This window comes from Lepidochelys olivacea (assembly GCF_965140295.1).
Source record: "Lepidochelys olivacea isolate rLepOli2 genome assembly, chromosome: 7".
In the NCBI taxonomy this organism is placed as follows: Eukaryota; Metazoa; Chordata; order Testudines; family Cheloniidae; genus Lepidochelys; species Lepidochelys olivacea.
The window spans coordinates 37898040-37917313 of NC_140417.1; the positions used below are offsets into that span (position 1 = coordinate 37898040).

General features: G+C 40.1%; 1 protein-coding gene across 6 annotated transcripts in view; it reads right to left on the bottom strand.

Moving 5' to 3' along the window:
• Positions 1 to 18990, bottom strand: part of TSEN2 (tRNA splicing endonuclease subunit 2) — a 42381-nt gene extending 23391 nt beyond the window's left edge. Inside the window, exons 1-3 of one of the 6 annotated variants that reach the window (XM_084634774.1) lie at positions 18975 to 18990; positions 14177 to 14251; positions 1014 to 1221 (exon numbers count right to left, since the gene is read on the bottom strand). In XM_084634774.1, the coding sequence (XP_084490900.1) occupies positions 1014 to 1202 (189 nt within the window). In that variant the 5' untranslated portion in view covers positions 1203 to 1221; positions 14177 to 14251; positions 18975 to 18990. The other 5 variants (XM_084634776.1, XM_084634773.1, XM_084634775.1 and 2 more) reach the window with 5 other exon arrangements.
• Positions 18991 to 19274: the final 284 nt, after the last annotated feature.

Below are 19274 nucleotides of genomic sequence, written 5' to 3' on the forward strand. Positions count from 1 at the left end.
AAGGAATATCTATCCAAAGATCTAGATGCCCCTATCATAAATTACAAAAACACCATTAGATCAACCACCAAACTCACGCACCCCAAAACATGCGAATTCTCTCAAAGGCCCACCTCTGCAGCAGCCCATGTAAACGTCTTGCAGTATGCTGCGAAGGTCAATAGATATGGGCTATTTCAAAACAGGAGTGAAAATCTGTTGCAAAGCTTAGTGTCCCCTCACAGAGAATGCACTACCACCAGCGCCTTCTCTTTTAAACTGAGAGGTAGTCAGCTTGAGTGCCACTGCCAATTTCATCTGTGGTATTATGACACAAGGATAGAGGCGATCTTTCAAGTAGTGAGGTGCCAAATGATTTGCGGCTTTATGCATCAAACCCAGCACCTTAAATTCAATTCAGAAGCCAAAAGGTATTCACAGCATATCACGGAGTACCAGTGATATGTGCAGCCATGTAATGGCCATGCCGCTGCATTCTGCGCCAGCTTAAGTTTCCTGACTGATCTAAGGTTTGTTATTTAACCTCTAACAATTAACAATTAATCCAATATTAGGCACATAGAGTTGAGATTAAATAAATGTTTTCTTTATTAATCCTAAACATTTGCATAAGCATAAAACTTTAATAGTTTTTTAATCAAGATGCTATTAATAATTTTTAGAATATATTATTTTTATACTGATTACTAAGTGAGGTTCCAAGAACAGGAAAGTCCTTGAATGATATTCAATTACTATAAATCCTATTGACCTTATTATTCTATTACCTTATTATTGACCTTATCATTGGGCATTAGGAATAAAGAATTATCTTTATTGCTAGTTTTATGACTTCTGATGCTGTATTACCATTTTGCTCTAAAAATTTTTTTTTTCAGGTTAGGAATAAAATGCTTATAAATTTCATATGGAACACAGATCAAACTACGCTAGAGAACGTTGTGTACGGAGAACGTTAGCGATACCACAAATAGCATGCATTGAACATAGAGAATTCAACCATGGAATGTCACCTTGCTATACAGCTGTTCTATGTCTTCGGGGTTCCTCACAATTACATTGTTGTTAATAACTTCAGCCTGGTATATCTTGAAATCCTTCCCACAGATGTCTTCCTGGGAGGCAGGAATAGGGAATGGCGAATCATATGACTCAAACACTCTTCTTTTCCTTCTTGGGGCATGGAAAACTGTTTCTGCCATTTCCCAATAGTAATTTTCCCTATACAATAATAAGGTAAAGACAAAGAGCAGAAAGAGACATTTTTAATATTTTAGAAGCTGGTTTATTTTACTTACCTGGACATCATTTTTGGCATTGCAAATCAGCAATAAAACCCAGGTCTCCCAACTCCCATTCTCTAATCACTACACGATACACCAAGAATTATTTCTTTAACAAGTTATTCTCATTTTCTGTATTGCAGCTGGACCTAAAGGCTAGGTCCCATTGTGCTATCCATTGTACAAACATACAGCAAAGAACCAGTCCCTATTGAAAAGAGTTTACAATCGAAGTTTAAGAGGAGATACAACAGGTGGATACGACAGACAGGGTAGCACAAGGTAACAGTAAGACAATTACAATGAAAAGGAGTACTTGTGGCACCTTAGAGACTAACAAACAAGTACTCCTTTTCTTTTTGCGGATACAGACTAACACACCTGCTACTATGAAACAGTTACAATGAGCACCAGTCCCAGCATGCTGCTTAACTATTGTTAAGTGTTTTGTAGGCATCATGACAGGGGTGAAAGGATTTTAAAGAGCTTTTTAAAAAGAACAATGTGGTGCTTTGGAGATTTTTTTTTTTTAAACCAGAAAAGCTCCTTCCATGCATAAGTAGTGGTATAGGAAATAGCACAATAGTACTCTTCAAAAATTTGACAAATGGGCAATCAACAGTGGTGTCACTGGTGGCAAATCAGAGGCTGTTGTCTACATCTCAATAGTGTAGACAAGGTAACAGGGAGGGCATTTCTATGTTGACTGTTATTATTAAAGACATGCCTACTGCCACAAACCCATCAACAATATAGCACACATAACCAAAAAGATGGGAAGGCATAGCCAAACCTTTTTTTAAAAAGTGCTCTGTTCTTCCTGTGGGAGACCAGTAAACCAAATAACCAGCTAGATAACATTTGTAACACACACTGCCTTATTCTCTACTATTGGGCACCCTGTCTAACTTAGGCCCGTGCAAAGTAGATGTAAAATCACAACCAGACCAGACGTGTCCTCTCCCCCCAGCCTTTTAACATCTTCTTTGCATAGCACCACCCTGTGCCAGGCTCTGGGAATCAGGTACTGCCTTTCCCTACTTATCACAGGGTATGTTTACGGCAGCACGCAAATAACGAACGCAGAGGGGACAGGCCATGTCAGTGCAAGGTCCAGTCACTGTTACACTGGGACATCAGCAGCATCACCATACTGCGCATACAGGCATCATCAGGCGGTCTCCTCGCCACAGAGCGGGGCACAGCGGAGGTGCTGGGCGCCACCAAGGGAGGCTCGAGGCCTGATGTTCTAGCCCTGTGTCCGCCATGCGTGCAGGCCATACACCTACTCTGAGGCGCGGAGTGACTCTCGCCGGCCCCCCTATGGCGGTGGCTGAGGCTGAGCCGTGTCACGGGCTCCCCAACGCCACAACAGCCTGTTCTTCTAGACTAGGCGCCCTTCCGTTACCATAGCAACCACGGGGCCGTAAAACAGCGACGACGTCGCAAAACAAACCGACTAGCGGCGCGAGGGAGCCACGCGACCTCTTAGACTTAAGCCCAGCCTCTCTCAGGCCCCCGTTTCTTCTCGCGCGCACAAGTGGGGGAGCGAGCTTGGAAGTAGTTAACGCTAGCTTCCGCGCATGCGCACTTGACTGGCTCTGGGAACGGAGGAAGCTGAAAGGCAGGCCGAGAGACCACCCCCCAAATTACAAAGGGGCCGCGCCCAGTGGGCCGGGCGCTGCCAAATGTGGGGGGTGAGGAGGAGCCTTCGTCGGTCCGCCCCACAGTTTGGGGGAAGGGGCCTTATCACCGCATCTCACGGCGGGGCGGGCCCTGGGGCAACCCCAAATCCCTCGCCCCCCTTCTGCCCCGCTCCCACAGAACCTGGCTGCGCCCAGAGCAGCGTTCGGGTAGGAAAGGCGAAGCGGCTCGGTCGGGTAACGCCTCTCCTCATGTCCACCCGCCCACGTGTGACGTGGCTGAGGCTCAGCGCTGTTGCAGTAACACCTAGAGGGCTGGCGCAAGCTGGCCCGTGTCTGTTGGAACAGTATTTATTGACCGGTTGCTTTTTTCAGAGAAATAACTTGCGACTAAAACCAAACAAAAATCTCTTCCAGGGACATTTTCTATACAACTGCTTCCTTCTGTGGAGACCCACTTTACATATGCTTCTGCACAGAGTTCAGTTAAGCTACTGTGAACTTTGATTCGCTTATCAGATAGGCGAGAAAAAAAGGAGTACTTGTGGCACCTTAGAGACTAACATTTATTTGAGCATAAGCTTTCGAGAGCTACAGCTCACTTCATCGGATGCATTTTGGGGGGGGGGGAAAACACAGACTAACATGGCTGCTACTCTGAAATTTATCAGATAGGCTAATGCCAAAAAATACCTTGTTCATTTCTTCCACAGTATACAGAAAGCAATTGTTTACCTAGAAACATGGTGAAACTTTTTTGTTCACTCTCTGATCTCAACCATCAGCCTCATCTGTGAACTACAGCATTCTGGGAAGCAATACACAGTTGCCAACTTTCATGCAGTAAATAAGCACCCTGACTTTCACAATAAGCCAAAAATCAAGCCAATCCCATTTCAAAACAAGGCTAAAACAAGCCAATCCCTAAGAACCTCAACACTCTGAGTAGATCGCCCAGGCCTGCAGTGTGGGACTGTGGTGGGCCTGCTGTGCACCCCTGACTCTCCCCTCCCTTGCCCCCCTCCCTCCCAGCTTGCCAGGAGCCAATAGAAAAAAAGCAGCAACAAGTTACAAGTCCAAAACTAGCCAACAAGCAACTCACAAGCCAATTAAGCCAAAACCAAGCCCAATTTCTGCATTTTTTCCCCACAGGTTTGGCATATCTGTAGTAATATGAAAATAAGCATATATCAAAGATACCCATTGGCTTCAGAACTCCCACTTGCAACACTGCTACAAGTTACCTTTAAACCAGGAGAAGCATCTACCCTTCGGTAACTATTTCACATTCTTAGGGCTTATTAGAAGAAATAGAAACTCAGCCTGGTATAAACTTATGTAAAACTTTGCACATGTAGCATTTCCTCTTTCTCAGGGATGTGAGTCATAACATTATAAGCGAACAATGTATTCCAGTAGAGCTTTTAATTCATTTTGGATTGCATACAAAAGAAAAACTTCTAAGATTCCACAACATTTAGTTTAATAACAAACTGAAGTTTAGTTTAGTCTCTAGCTTTCACAAACTCATCTCAAAGTTTTCTTATCAAATATTAGCTGTAGTCCACACCAAAATGTCATACTTCTTTAACACCTTTTCAAAATAAAAACTCAGCCCTCTGTTATCAGGCAATATAGTCAGTGGGTGGAGGCAGGGTTGTGGTTATTTACATTAGCCAGTTCCAACTACCCTGAACTGACAGAAATTCCCATGGAAATTCTGGTTACGTTAACTTTGACTGAGATATGGGACTGTTTTTGGAAACTTTAAAAAACATCTAGGGAATACTTTTAACTTTTATTAATATGTGGTATCTGAATTTAGTTTATTAAAGACATAAATCAAAGTTGGCTGCTGCTTAGCTTCAACTGGTTTTCACAAGAGAAAAAAAAAAAAAAAAACCAAGGAGAGAAGCCAGTCATATATCGGCCAAGTGTCAACCTTGTGAGAAATCCCACAATATGAGAAATCCTGGAGCCCTCAAAAATGAAGGAACGTGAGGTGAATAGTATTAGAATAGGATGTATCAAAAATGAATGTGTAATTACAGAATTTATTTCAGACTTGGCAATAGCCTTGTGTTCCCAGATATTGCAAGCACATAGGTGAGGAACTGTTAAGGATCATTCACTGCCTCTCATCTACATGCAGAACTCTCACTGGCATCCCATGATATTACCATAACCATCATGATGCATATACAATTATGTTTTCACCGTATATACTAGCCATCCAGCTACATTACACAGCCTTATACATTATACAAATGTGTAAGCTTTAATTTTCATGAGTTCTAGTTTCCCTGTTAGAGCACTGAGTTCCCATTCCCCTTCTCCTCATTCAAACACACCTAAGGCCCCAACCCACAAGTTTCTAAATGACTTCAAGTCCTTTTATATCAAAAGGAGTTGAGGGCACTTGGTACCACAAAGGATAGCCTGCACTAGAGGCCCAGTGGCAGATCCACTCTTTTTGACAGAGGAGTAAACTAATCCCTTTGTAGATCATTTAGTGTTTCTCCTTCATTAGTTTCCCGAATGGGGTGTGTTGCCTTCAATCATCGAATTTGCTGCTGGTCCAGTGAATAGGAGACCAGGTCACCAGCAAGGCAACCCATACATTTCCATTTAATTTTTTTTTTTTTTTTATCATCTCTCCTAGAACAAGGGAGATTGTAATAATTAGTTGCATCCACTAGATGTCCACATTCCAGCAAATTTCAGCCATAACACCTTAAAAGAATACAGTAGGCTCCTGCAGAGCATGTAGAACTTCCCTAGTCTATTGAAAAAAGTAAACAAATTTTTTCAGCTTACTGGGTTTTTTCCCCACGAATGGGTTTGTCAGGCTTTTGGTGTAAAATTGCACATGATTCAACACAACAGCCAAAAATAGCTCCATTTTTATTATATTTATGATGCTAAATTTACAAAAGGAAACTTTTTGACTGACACACTCTTCAAGTACCTACTATCAGTGGTTTTCAACTAGGGGTATGCATCCCCCAGGTGGTACGCACAGGTCTTCCGGGGGTACAAGAACTCATCTAGATATTCGCCTAGTTTTACAAAAGACTGCATTAAAAGCACTAGCAAAGTCAATACAAACTAAAATTTCATACAGACAAAGACTTGTTTATACTGCTCTATATATTATACACTGAAATGTAAGTACCATATTTATATTCCAATGGATTTATTTTATAATTATATGGTAAAAATAAGAAAGTAAGCAATTTTTCAGTAATAGTGTGCTATGACACTTCTGTATTTTTATGTCTGATTTTGTAATCAAGTACTTTAAAGTGAGGAGAAACTTGGGGGTATACAAGACAAATCAGACTCCTGAAAGGGATACAGTAGTCTGGAAAGGTTGAGAGCCACTGCCCAATATTAACTCACTGATTATATTCACTCTTCTTATGATTCTCCATCAGATGGCACACATACAGTATTAAAGAGCAAGAAAAAAATAGTGGGAAATTGGAAATTATAGTTTTGGTGCTAAATTTACAAAATGGCTTCAGTTTTGCCTCTAATTTTTCCCAATGTAGTTCCTTTTGCGTTCATTTCAGTGAGCACATTTCCACAACTCTGGCACACGTTTTTATAACTCTCATGCACAATGGTTAAGCACATACTTCAGACATCGCAGCTAGCTTCTAATATTGGTGTGTAACATTTGGCTGGTCATTTGACTGTTTGATTGGTAATGGGAAGAATAATTATACTAGCATGCATGTAATCATGGTAATTGAGCATACATGCTTTTGCACTCACAATTCTAAAATTGGGCCTGCATGCACACGTTTTTGGGTCTGATTCTCATTTCCACTGAGGCTCCTTTTCATTGTTCTAGCAGTGCAAAGGGGCCTTAAGGGGAGTGAAAATTACAACATTTACTACTCCCTTTTAAAGCATGTTCCCATCTCCTGCCAAAATAATGTATTTAGAGCTCATGAAAGGTGACAGATCTTCTATTATCTGCAGAACAGGCATAGATTAATAGATTCCAAGGCCAGAAAGGACCATTGTGATAATCTAATCTGACCTCTCTGGCAGCAAAATTTCTCCAAAACTGCTGATTTGCCTCATCATAGATCAGGATTGAGCAAGTTAGTAATACTCCCATTAAGTCCTAGGCCTATCTGGTGATACTGCTAACATGGGTACCAATTAATGTCCTCTGTGGTGATGTTTTTGTGATTGCGACTGTTGGGGGTTGGCTGTGTGCTCCAGGCTGGCAGTACTGCCTAATGGCAATACTCCAAGACATAATGCCTAATGGCAAGAGTCCAAGGGTCAATTTACCTGGCAGTTACAGTTCAGGGTAGTGTGGCCCCCTGGTGAGAGTCCAGAGGACGCCTTGCTCAGCAGCTATGATTCAGGATAATGAGACCCAGTGCAAGAGTCCAAAGGTCGCTTGGCCTAGTGGCTATAGTTTGGGGGTAGAGGAACCTGGGTCCACCTACTCCACTGGGTTTCAAACCAGGGATCTTCGAAACAGTAACCCTTGCACAGGTCTCAGGGCCTGATACCCTCAAGCGCACTCCCCGGGTTACTTCCTACCCTTGTTCCAGTCCCTCCAGTGTCATCTTTGGTTGGACTTGGGGTCCCTCCTGTGTTCCCCTCTGATCCATCTCCAGTGTCTGTTCTGCTGGCCACAGTGAGTTGTCACCCTTAGCTTCCGCTCGACGGGCTTCCAGCAGCTTGGCTATGAGCCTCTGTCCTGGCAACTTCCTCGCAGGAGGCAGCTGCATGTGACTGCTCTCCTCCTCAGTCAGTCCAGATTGAGTGGTGTCCTTCCCTTTTAAATGCTCCCTTCCTCTGGGAGCATGCCCTGCAGAGGCAAGGGGTCATGGCCTCTTGAGCCCACAGCAGCTCTTTTAACCCTCGCCTCACCAATGCGGGGCTGGTATACCCCATCATAGGGACACCTCAGAACTGGACTGAGGCCACCAACTAACTTCAGACACTGGCCAATTCCAAAGATTTGAAGTGTAGTAATGATTCAGATTACAATCTATCCTGGGCTGCATTCATAGGTTTGACCTAGAACTGAAAACTTCATTTTCAATTACTGTTCCCCTTCTGCTTTGCTTAGCATTTGCCGTTTTATTAAATGTAAGGTAAAATAGGCGTCAGAGGATGATATGCACCTGAGCATTGTAAGACTGAGCTGCTGGGGCCAAATTCAGCCCTGGCATAGTGGCTATAACTCCCACTGAAGTTGTACTCACTCCAGGGTTGAATTTGACTCCATGCCTTTTGCCTGGTTTATAATAGAGGGTCAGAATAAGGACCTTTTTTAAATCATAAAGTTTGTCTGTATGTTTTCACCATACAAGATGACAAGTGGGTGTTACCCCACATAACCTCATCATGGCCTGATTCATCAAGGCACTTACACTTTAAGCACATTAATAATTCTGTTGACTTCAATGGGACTTCTGTATCAGGGTCCATATATTTCTGAAATATGTGTGGATTTAAGATTTATCCTAAATACTGCTCTGGGATCATGTGTCTTAACTTTCTAAAGGACAGAATAATAACCAGATCAGGATAAATCCCTAAATCATCACATTTTTAAAACTGAAATAAAGCAAAAAATTAATTTGCTGCCAAAAGTATATTGCCTTAAAAAAACATCCTCTTATGAAATATGTCCCAATTTGTAATATTTACTTTCCGTTTATTTAATAACAGGAAAAGGTTTGCAGCTCCTTTGTTGAGTTTTACATGTCAGCAGCTTAAGATTCCTCTTGCTTTTTTCAAAATTTAATTTTATCAGAAAAAAACCCATACGCCATGGCCTATACTAGGAAATATTCTTTATTTTAAATAAATTTATGAAGAGGCAAAGGAAAACAACTGCCTCTCATAAACCAGTGGAAGTACCCTTATAATGGATTGGTGGCTGGGCCTCCTACCCACTTCTGCTTCTTCATCATTGCTGCTTTTTCTCCCATGATCTCATTACCTCTCTGGTCTTTTTTTAAACTAAGATTTTTAATTTTTAAATTCTTTTTTGTCCCCTCCCTTACCTGCTGGGCATCTCCCTCCCCTGGTGGCTCAGCTCTACTCAGCAGAGAGTTAGATGTTGCTCATGCCTGGGGAGTGCCCATTGATGGATCCATAGGACCAGGCTTGGTGTGTTTTTGCGACTGAGCTGAATGTCACAAGAGCAGAGAAGTGATGCTTGGGGTTGGTGGGCTGCTTTCTGATTCTGTGTCTCTATACATATGGGCTTCCTCTAGCTGTTGTGGCCGGCTGTACTAGAGTCCTCTAGGGGAACAGGGAGGGAAGGCAAGTGGTTTTCAAAGAGCTTTACACTTCTTACAGCAATCCATTACATTGTTGTATGCTGTGTTGTGGTAGCCATGTTGGTCCCTGGATATTAGCGAGGCAGGGTGGGTGAGATAAATATCTTTTATTGGACCAACTTCAGGTCTGAAGAAGAGCTCTGTGTAAGCTTGAAAGCGTGTCTCTCTTACCACCAGAAGTTGGTTCTATAAATGATATGACCTCATCCATCTTGTCTCAGTAGTACTTACATCCATTTAGGCCTTGTCTCCGTAAAATGACAGCCATGTTAGAGGATCAAGTTACAGCATGGTTTTGTCCTAACCATCTTAAAAAAATGGGATGGTTTTGCCACTGAAGGCCAGACCAAGTCATGATAAGTAGTCTGGTTCTCTTAATATGGTTATAACATGCTTTGATCTTGCTTTAACATGATTAGGACACAAGCAGGTGGTAACTGGGTTCCCTAACATGGTTGTAACATGGTTTCAGCCATGTTAGTCCATATCCGCAAAAAGAAAAGGAGTACTTGTGGCACCTTAGAGACTGTTTTCAGAGTAGCAGCCGTGTTAGTCTGTATTCGCAAAAAGAGAAGGAGTACTAGGAGTACTCATCTGGACTACAGTTACAACAGTCTCTAAAAAAGAAAAGGAGTACTAGTGGCACCTTAGAGACTAACCAATTTATTTGAGCATAAGATTTTCGTGAGCTACAGCTCACTTCATCGGATGCATTCAGTGGAAAATACAGTGAGGAGATTTATATACACACAGAACATGAAAAAATGGGTGTTATCATACACACTGTAAGGAGAGTGATCACTTAAGATGAACTATTACCAGCAGGAGAGCAGGCGCGGGGGAGAAAACCTTTTGTAGTAATAATCAAGGTAGGCCATTTCCAGCAGTTAACAGGAACGTCCGAGGAGCAGTGGGAGGTGGGGGAAAAATAAACATGGGGAAATAGTTTTACTTTGTGTAATGACACATCCACTCCCAGTCTCTATTCAAGCCTAAGTTAATTGTATCCAGTTTGCAAATTAATTCCAATTCAGCAGTCTCTCGTTGGAGTCTGTTTTTGAAGTCTTTTTGTTGTAATATTGTGACCTTTAGGTCTGAGATCAAGTGATCAGAGAGACTGAAGTGTTCTCAGACTAGTTTATGAATGTTATAATTCTTGACATCTGATTTGTGTCCATTTATTCTTTTACTTTGAGACTGTCCGGTTTGCCCAATGTACATGGCAGAGGGGCATTGCTGGCACATGATGGAATATATCACATTGGTAGATGTGCAGGTGAACGAGCCTCTGGTAGTGTGGCTGATGTAATTAGGCCCTATGATGGTGAATTTATTTGAGCATAAGCTTTCGTGAGCTACAGCTCACACATCAGCCACACTATGGGAGTGGATGTGTCAATACACAAAGTAAAACTATTTCCCCATGTTTATTTCCCCCCACACACCCCCCCCCCACTGCTCCTCGGACGTTCCTGTTAACTGCTGGAAATGGCCCACCTTGATTATCACTTCATTATGCTCAAATAAATTGGTTAGTCTCTAAGGTGCCACTAGTACTCCTTTTCTTTTTTAGAGACTGTTGTAACTGTAGTCCAGATGAGACTTTGGAATGTTTCGATTTTGTGCTCTTTGTTTAAAAAAATAAAAAATAAAATAACTCATAAAAGTAGGTTTATATCTGAACTATGGGGCAAATCCTGCCCCTCCTCCTTTCTGAAGCCATGGAAGAGACCCTTGCACTGGAATCCAAAAAAGGTAGTAGAGATAGGACTTGGGAGGAATTTGTAAATCTATAGTGCAGGGCCTTTTTTAAGCAGCACACTAATTCAGAGGTGCTCCAAATCTCAGAGGATGTATTTCAATTTGAAAATGATAGCTTTCCAAACTGTTAACCCTTTCCAAGACTGGCATACTTCAGTGCACCTGACTGATAAATGCTGCTGCATTCCTGAAGGCTATGTTATTCTGAGATTGTGTTTTTGCATGCTTATTCTCACACAGGATAAAATTACACCAAGCTAAAGTTCTCTTGCTCAGACCCTTCCTGCATAAATTTAAAACAGAGACATTCAGTCAAACAGTGTGTGGGGCTGCATTTGAATGCTGACAGTCCAGTCACTGCAATGCACTGTGTTATGAAATCTACTGTGCTGATTAATGATCTGATAAAATGTCATGTCACAAAGGAAGAATCTGATTAACAGCCACGTGACTGCTGGTTATTTGTACTGTCTTTCAGATCTGTATTAGAGTAAATACAAATGTACAAAGTGAATATAAACAGAATGTTCCTACAAGATTTAGCATGTCCCTGCAAGATTATACATAGGCTTGGAAGAACTAGATTTTTATTGGTAAATGTCGATTTCACCATATACACACAAACTGATAATAATAGTCAAAATTTACAGATAGGCAAAGTAAGAAAAATGCTACTTAAGAATTTATTATAATTTGATTTAAGGATATTTACTTTGTATATTTTGACAGTGATGTCGACAATTTGTGTTTTAAGTTATAAAGTTTTAATTTTTTGAATCTCAATGTTTACTGTCATTAAATAGTTATTGTCCAACCCCCCAAGTATCTGATCCCCCATGATTTCCCTCCACTATGAACATTGAAAAAAATCAGTAAAAACTAAAAAAGTTAAAATGAACATGAATATTAGCTGTTGAAATTATAAAAAAATCAAATTCTGCCACATCTAATTATACATATTTGTATAGTGCATAATGCTTGCTCCTCACCCCACTCTTTTACTGACAATAGCAAGCAACAACAACAAAAATCACACAGCCCACTCTCCTGCTGGTAATAGCTCACCCGAAGTGATCACTCTTGTTATAGTATGTATGGTAACACCCATTGTTTCATGTTCTCTATGTATATAAATCTCCCCACTGTATTTTCCACTGAATGCATCCGATGAAGTGAGCTGTAGCTCACAAAAGCTTATGCTCAAATAAATTTGTTAGTCTCTAAGGTACCACAAGTACTCTTTTTCTTTTTGCGAATACAGACTAACACGGCTACTACTCTGAAAACAGCCCTAACTGTATAATTTACTGATCTAAAATAGATTAGATCATTTTTTTCAATATCTAACATATTTTGTATAAATGATTTCCATTCTGTTTATTCTGAAACATTCACAGCTTGAATTGCTTATTAAATGAAGATCACCTAGAATCTGTCACAGATGGAAAAACTACATCTGTGAATCAGTGTACTCCATTCATTGGTTCACACAGAGCAAGTCCCACAAATCTGCTCCCAAATCTGTAAAATGTTTCTGGGTGCTGGCTTATGCATCTGGAGCTTAGCTGAAAGGTTTGTAAAAAAATCACATGGGACTACTTAGCTTTCTGATAAATATGCCTCTGAGGAGGCTCATGTATATGTTGTTTAGAGCGGAAAATTCTGGAACACTTACACTTGCTAAATTTGCTCCAGGTATACTTGTTTCAAACAAATATATTGGAATAACTGGAACAGTGGGATAAAACTTCCTGTCAAATCATGCCTCTTTTGGATAGCATGGACAGATTTACATGTAATCTAATGTCTGCCTCTCTCCTCTCCACTCCCTCTCCCTGACCCAATTAACTGTGTGGGGGATGATAATATCCTGGAAGACAAAAGTCTCCACGGCACATTTATTCCACTTTCAGTTGTGTGTGCATATGGCTTTCAGGACATAATTGAGACCCTAGACTGAAACTCTACCCTTATATATGCGGGTTTCCATTACAGTTGGTGGACCACAATCATGCAAGGACATCACACCTTTATGATCTCCAGTCTTGACCACTACAAGCTCCGCTGTGGCCTTCCTAACACCCATCTTTCCATCCTCAGGTCCAATCAAAACACAGCTGGTAAGATTGTTTTCCTGACCCATTGTAATGACCATACCACCCTGATTCTCCTTCTCCATTGAAGAGATACAAATTTATTGTCCTTACAATTAAGGCCCTCCACAATTTAGCCCACCTTCATTTTACCAAAAATCTGGATCCTATTGCATTGCCTTCTATTCCACCAGCAGTGCTGGCTTCCATCATCCGCTTGCCCATATCTCCCACAAGCATCTTTGTTCTCTTTTCCATGCCACCCTTTACGCATGGAACATCCTCCCCAAATGAATCAATAGGGCTACTACCCTGTGTTTCTTCAAATCCCTCCCCAAAACTCACTTCTAGCAGGATTCTTATGGTAAATTGACAATTGAGAATGGCTTGGTCAATGACCAGCAAGGATTACTGATATAACTAATTTCTCGTTTATTTCTTAAAAACTTCCTCTGACTTGAAATATGCTAATTGTTATATAGCTAATATGCATTCCTCCCACTGTTACAAAACAATTGGAGGGGGTGAATGAGGGTAACACCCGTTTGTTGCATCAGGCTAGTCTACACTACAGACTCTTGCTGGTGTAACTATGTGGGACGATCCCTGACTGACATAACCAAGCTGAGAGAAACCCCGAGACACTTATATCAGTGAAATTGTGCTTTTAACAGTATCACTTGTTTCAGTCATCATGGAGTCATTTTGCTATCCTGCTACAAAGCACAGCGTTGTCAGTGTAACTACATCCACACTAGGAGTGCTTTGTCAGTAATAGTATATATGTAAAGCATGCCTAGCATAGACATGGCTTTAGTTTAGATTATATGCTCGTCAGGGAAGGGACCATGTTTTCAAATGTGTAATGGAGCCTCAATCCTTCTTGAGTCTTTGGGCATTAAGTACTGCAAATACATAAAAACATGATAGTAATCAATTTATTTAAAGGTAAAGGTATATTGTAGAAACTATAGGAGATCCCAAACTAACAGAATATAATTGTAGATTTATATGGCAAATTCATGCAATTTATATATATATAAAAAAACAAGAGAGTTGAAATCACTTACTCATTTCCCCCATGTAACACCTAATGACCTCACAAACACCTAATGCCATGCGGGACATGCAGTTGTCATTTGCTACTGTGGAAGAAAAACAGAACACTGAACTCAAGTAAAAAGTCTTTGAATTCACCTTTAAATTCAGAATAAAAAAATCTATTTACACTCAGTACGCCTTACTGTACAGCAAAAACAAGTTTACTTCACATGCCATTTTCTTTTATAATCTGCTCTGACTCAAGTGCTGAATAAGTATATTATTTACAAAATATCTCTATCACCACACATTTATCTTGCCAAAAGGAATTAAATGGTTACACATTAAAACTATTTTTATATGCATGATACGCTACAGTAGACATTAGTATATGCTATTGTAAAACTTGTTCTGTTTTATATGCTGCGAAACAACTTACTGAGGCTTAAAGGAAAAGGTGGCTCCATAGAAGGAGGGAGGGCTAAATACATTGAGGATTTAAGGGAGCTCTTCTTTACCAATTACGCGCTTCTGATAGAACTAAAAAATTTATTTTTTAAATTTTTAACTCAAAGCCCAAATGTCAGTATACGATTTTAATCACAATGATTAGAGGTTTAGTTGCAGTTACTGGAGGAATAATATTGGTTAGAACAGGGAACTAAATATCAGGACTTCTGCATGTTAATCTTGACTGCCACTTACTTGCTCAGAACCTTTTGGAGGAGGGCAGAGGGGAGAAATCGATTAATTTCTTTATGCCTCAGTTTACTCATTTGTAAATGAGTCTAATAATAGCTGTCTGTCACAGTCACAGGCCTAGCTGCACTTCTCTCACCTTCCTGGTCTCTTTGAATGGCCCCCCTCAGCAGACAGGCTTTTTGCCTTTACCTCTCCCAGAGAGGAATTCTGCAGCTCTCCCACCCTTAGACAGTACCCTGGTGTCAACTGTGTTTACTCAGCAGGAACAATTGGGTTTGGCACATGCGGTTCTGTGTCTGTGGGATTCTGTAACCAGTGGTGTATATAGAGAGCAGACACCTTTCTTAAAATCAAAGTATTGTTTATTCTCACAGTAGGAACAAAGCGTAAGAGGAAAAGATTTTTAAAACAACAAATAGCCTACAGGCATGTCTCTCTTACCTAAGGCCTACCATTCCCTGATAATAACCTAGGCAGGACTATCTTCTTTAGATATCCCAGTGGGTGTCTGTGTCAGTCAGGTTTTCTCTGAACATGTTTAACAATTATCTCCAGCTCTCTTGAGAGAGTCACTTTTTAAACTGCAATAGTCCTTTTGATCTTGCGTTTCCATTTTTTTTCTTGTCTAGCACTGACTTGTATCACCCCCATAGTTTTTACTGAGGGGTGGCATATTTTGCTTCTTGCTCATTTTTCCTGACAAACCCTCTAGTACTAAACCCACATATTCATGCAGTGAACATTCCCAATAACCAGGATAACACTGAGTATTCATAAATTACTATAGAGCAGCTACACGTCTATCACACTGGCTATCTCACAGGAATGTTGGGATGCTAAATTACTTTTTGAGAAGTACCTGGAGATTCCTGGCTGACCTCATGATGTATTATTTTTAGTCCAGATCTATAGATCTTAAACCACAGCTGTACTCTGGAAAATGGTGGTGCAAAGGTGGCACCTTCTTACCCAACAGATCTCTCCCTTGTGTATATTCAGAGTCATATCTACTGATGGTAGTCAGAATGTTTATCTATTGCCTTTCACTCCTGCTCTGACTGTAGAGCCGACACATGTACAGATTCCACTCCATCCTGTGCAGCAAACAGAGTTGTTTACTAAGTTCCAATCAGCTACATCTGCACAAACCCACTGAAAGCAACAGGTTTGCACAGGGGTCATTGAAGGCATATCCTGAAGATAATGGTGTTGTGTGGGTGTACTTAAGGAATTAATTTGGTCTCCAGAACCTTTAGAACTTGTGATAATGTGTAAGATGGAAAGATCCTACCTTGGTATTCAGAACACAGGTTGAATTTCTGGGATGCCAATTATTATTATTATTATTGTAAATGGAGCATTTTTAGGCACTGATCCTGCAAACACTAATGCACTTCTTACAAGAAGCCCCACCCAACTCATTGTTACCACATATGTGACTAAAGATGTGCATCTGCATAAATGTTTGCAGAGTTGGGCCCTCGTTATGAAAAATCACTTAGAGATAATAAACATGGAGCCTGAGAATGCTTTTATTCTCTTTTTTTGCATTGTCACTTTTCAGAGTAGATTCAAAGTATATTAAAAATCTGGGCACATTTTGGAGGATCATTGTTTGCATCCTTCCTGCAGGCTTTTAAGTAAAAATAGTTTGATGGCTACAAAACAAACCGTGAGGCACAAAGGTTTGGTCCAAATATATTTCATACAACCTGATGTAACGAGAATAAAAATGTTAAGATACACTTGAAATTATGCTCATCAATATTCTTGTATCAAAGCGTTTCAGTACAGTATTCCTTCTGTACGTTCCTTTATTATTAAATAGTAAACTATTACATTCTGGCTCTCAACATGATTAAGGTCCATTAAAATGCCATCTATGCTGCCAAGAACAACCTCATACCATGTACTCACTATTTTCATGATGGTAAACTGTAAAGCTTAGTGAAATGCATTTTTAAGTAGCAATTTGTTCTTGGGTTTAGAGCACACAAGTACAGGAAGAGCTGAAGAACCTTGGTTTAGGTAATATAAATACTCTTAGAAAAACTCCATTTAAATTCAAAAGGCCAGATCCTCAGCTACTATATTTTGCCATAGCTCTAGTGATGGCTGATATACACCAGCTTAGAGTCTGGCCAAGTCTCAATGATCATTAGATCAAATTCAATCCTCTGATAATAATCCAGCCCCACTGAGTATAATGGTTTTGCACTGAAGTAACTGAGAGGAAGAGTTAGCTCAACATATTTAAAACAATAGGCACCTATTGTAATTACAAACATTAAAAAATATGCAGACAGTTAAATAATTTAATTCCTTATTTCCTATAAAGTCCCATGCAGGCAGAAGGAAGAGATGTCCGTGCAATATTAAATCATGGCCTTCAGAAGTTGGGATGTCTGTTGAATACAGGGAATTATACAACATGCACTGCCCAGGTTTTTGCTTAAAGATAAAAAGATGGATAATAAAAGTAGAATGCACAGTGGCATTCAGATGCTATTAAAATTGAGTAAATGCTATTATCAAGACAAGAGCAAGTTCAGGCTTTTCAATTAACGCTATAATTATTATTTAGGAAGAGTTGGAATGTGGCTGCCCCTTACAAAGATGAGAGCATAGAAAGATCACCTAATGAGCCGCTCTAAATAGTTGGAAACGTTGCTGTTCAATATGTCATTCAGTCTGTTAGGAGTTTCAGACTATTTCTTCACTACATTTCTAACTGATGTTGCTTTATCCATTGAATGTGCACATGTTAAGCATGGACTCTTAAAGAACGTGAAGTCTAGTGTTGCTGACTGTATGTGACACCCAAGAAAGGGTTAATATGGGAAACAGGTTTCAGGAGCTGCTAGAAACAGGGTTGTGCCCTCTATGTATGATCAGCTAATAAAAGTGCACTCTGAAAGCTGTAGTATTGTTCTGTGACTGAAGTATTAAAATGAATTCATAAAACTATGATTCAGCTATTTAGCAATCAGCAGCTCATTTGAAATGGCCAGATATAAATCAGGTGGGACTAAAAGAAAATATTGTCCAAAAGAAGGGAGCATTCCTATGTGTTAATGTATGGGTTGGTAGCATGACCTTAAATGACCTGGTACCGATTGGCAGACCTTAGAGTTTGAGAAATGAGCTGTTACAACACATATTAATGGCATGGTTATCACATGATAACTGATGTCAGTAATGTCTATTAATGGGAAGTCTTGGGATTACAAACTATTAACACAACCCTTTGCAAGATTTCAGACAGATTGCATCAATTCTTGCAGTGGGTGCATGATTCTCTTGAGCCAACATTGTATATTTTAAACAAATGATTTGTGGTTGAATTTGGATGCTTGGAATAAGTAAAACAGCAACTGGCTGTTATGCAAGGTCAACACACTTTCCCCCATGGACTTTCTCAAGGATGCCACATGCTTGACACCTTTCCAATTTATTATTTATAGGCACCATAATCTAACAGACAGGATGCTGGACTAGGAATAAAAACATCTGAATTCTGTTTGTGCTCTCCCACTCACTCAGTGTATGACCTTGGCTAAGTCACTGCAACTGTGTGCCTCAGTATCCCCATTTTACAGATGTGGAAAATGTTATTTATCCACCTTTGTAAAGTGCTTTGGAAGCTATCCAGGAAAAGCACTGTTACTGAAGGATCTTTATTTCCTAATATGAGTTTTGAAAACACTTGTGGAATAATAGGAAAAATATGGATTCATTTGAAGAACAGCATCTGTTGAAATGCAAATTTACATTTCCAGCCCATTAAATATATATTATGCACATTTTAATAGCTTCATAAGCTTCATTTTACTTCATATGGGATATTCTGGTCTCTCAGGTAAATAACAGGCTTTTGAAAATATTTCCAAATTACGTGTTCACTTGAGAAAGAACTGGTGTGGTCATTTTGGTAAATGATCTGCCTTTTAGAAATGTGCATGAAAAATTACTTTTCTTTTATTTCTTAACACATAGTCACAAGGAAATAAAACAATCCCCAGCCCCAGACTTTTCAATATGCAGGTTACAATAAACTGAAAAGAGCCAGGAAATGTTGAATTAGGAAGAACTGTGTGTAAGAACAGACTTTAACTGTTCACTCACCTCCACAAATCCAGTACAGCAGTAGTAACTGATGTCCAGTACATGGGCCTTACAGATTGCTCACTCTGTGACAGATAGTAAGACAGGAGCCATGCTTTTTTTTTTTTGCTTTTTTTTGCTTTTTTAAAGAATACAAATACATCTGCTAGTGCAGATCAGCACAAGAGGGTCTATTGACTTTTACTTGTTTACACATCTGGCTAATCATCACAGCAACTGAAATATGTGAGGTGTTCATTCAAAACTAATTCCGTGCTTGTGCCTTCCATTTGCCAACATTTCTGATCTTAAAAGCTGAAC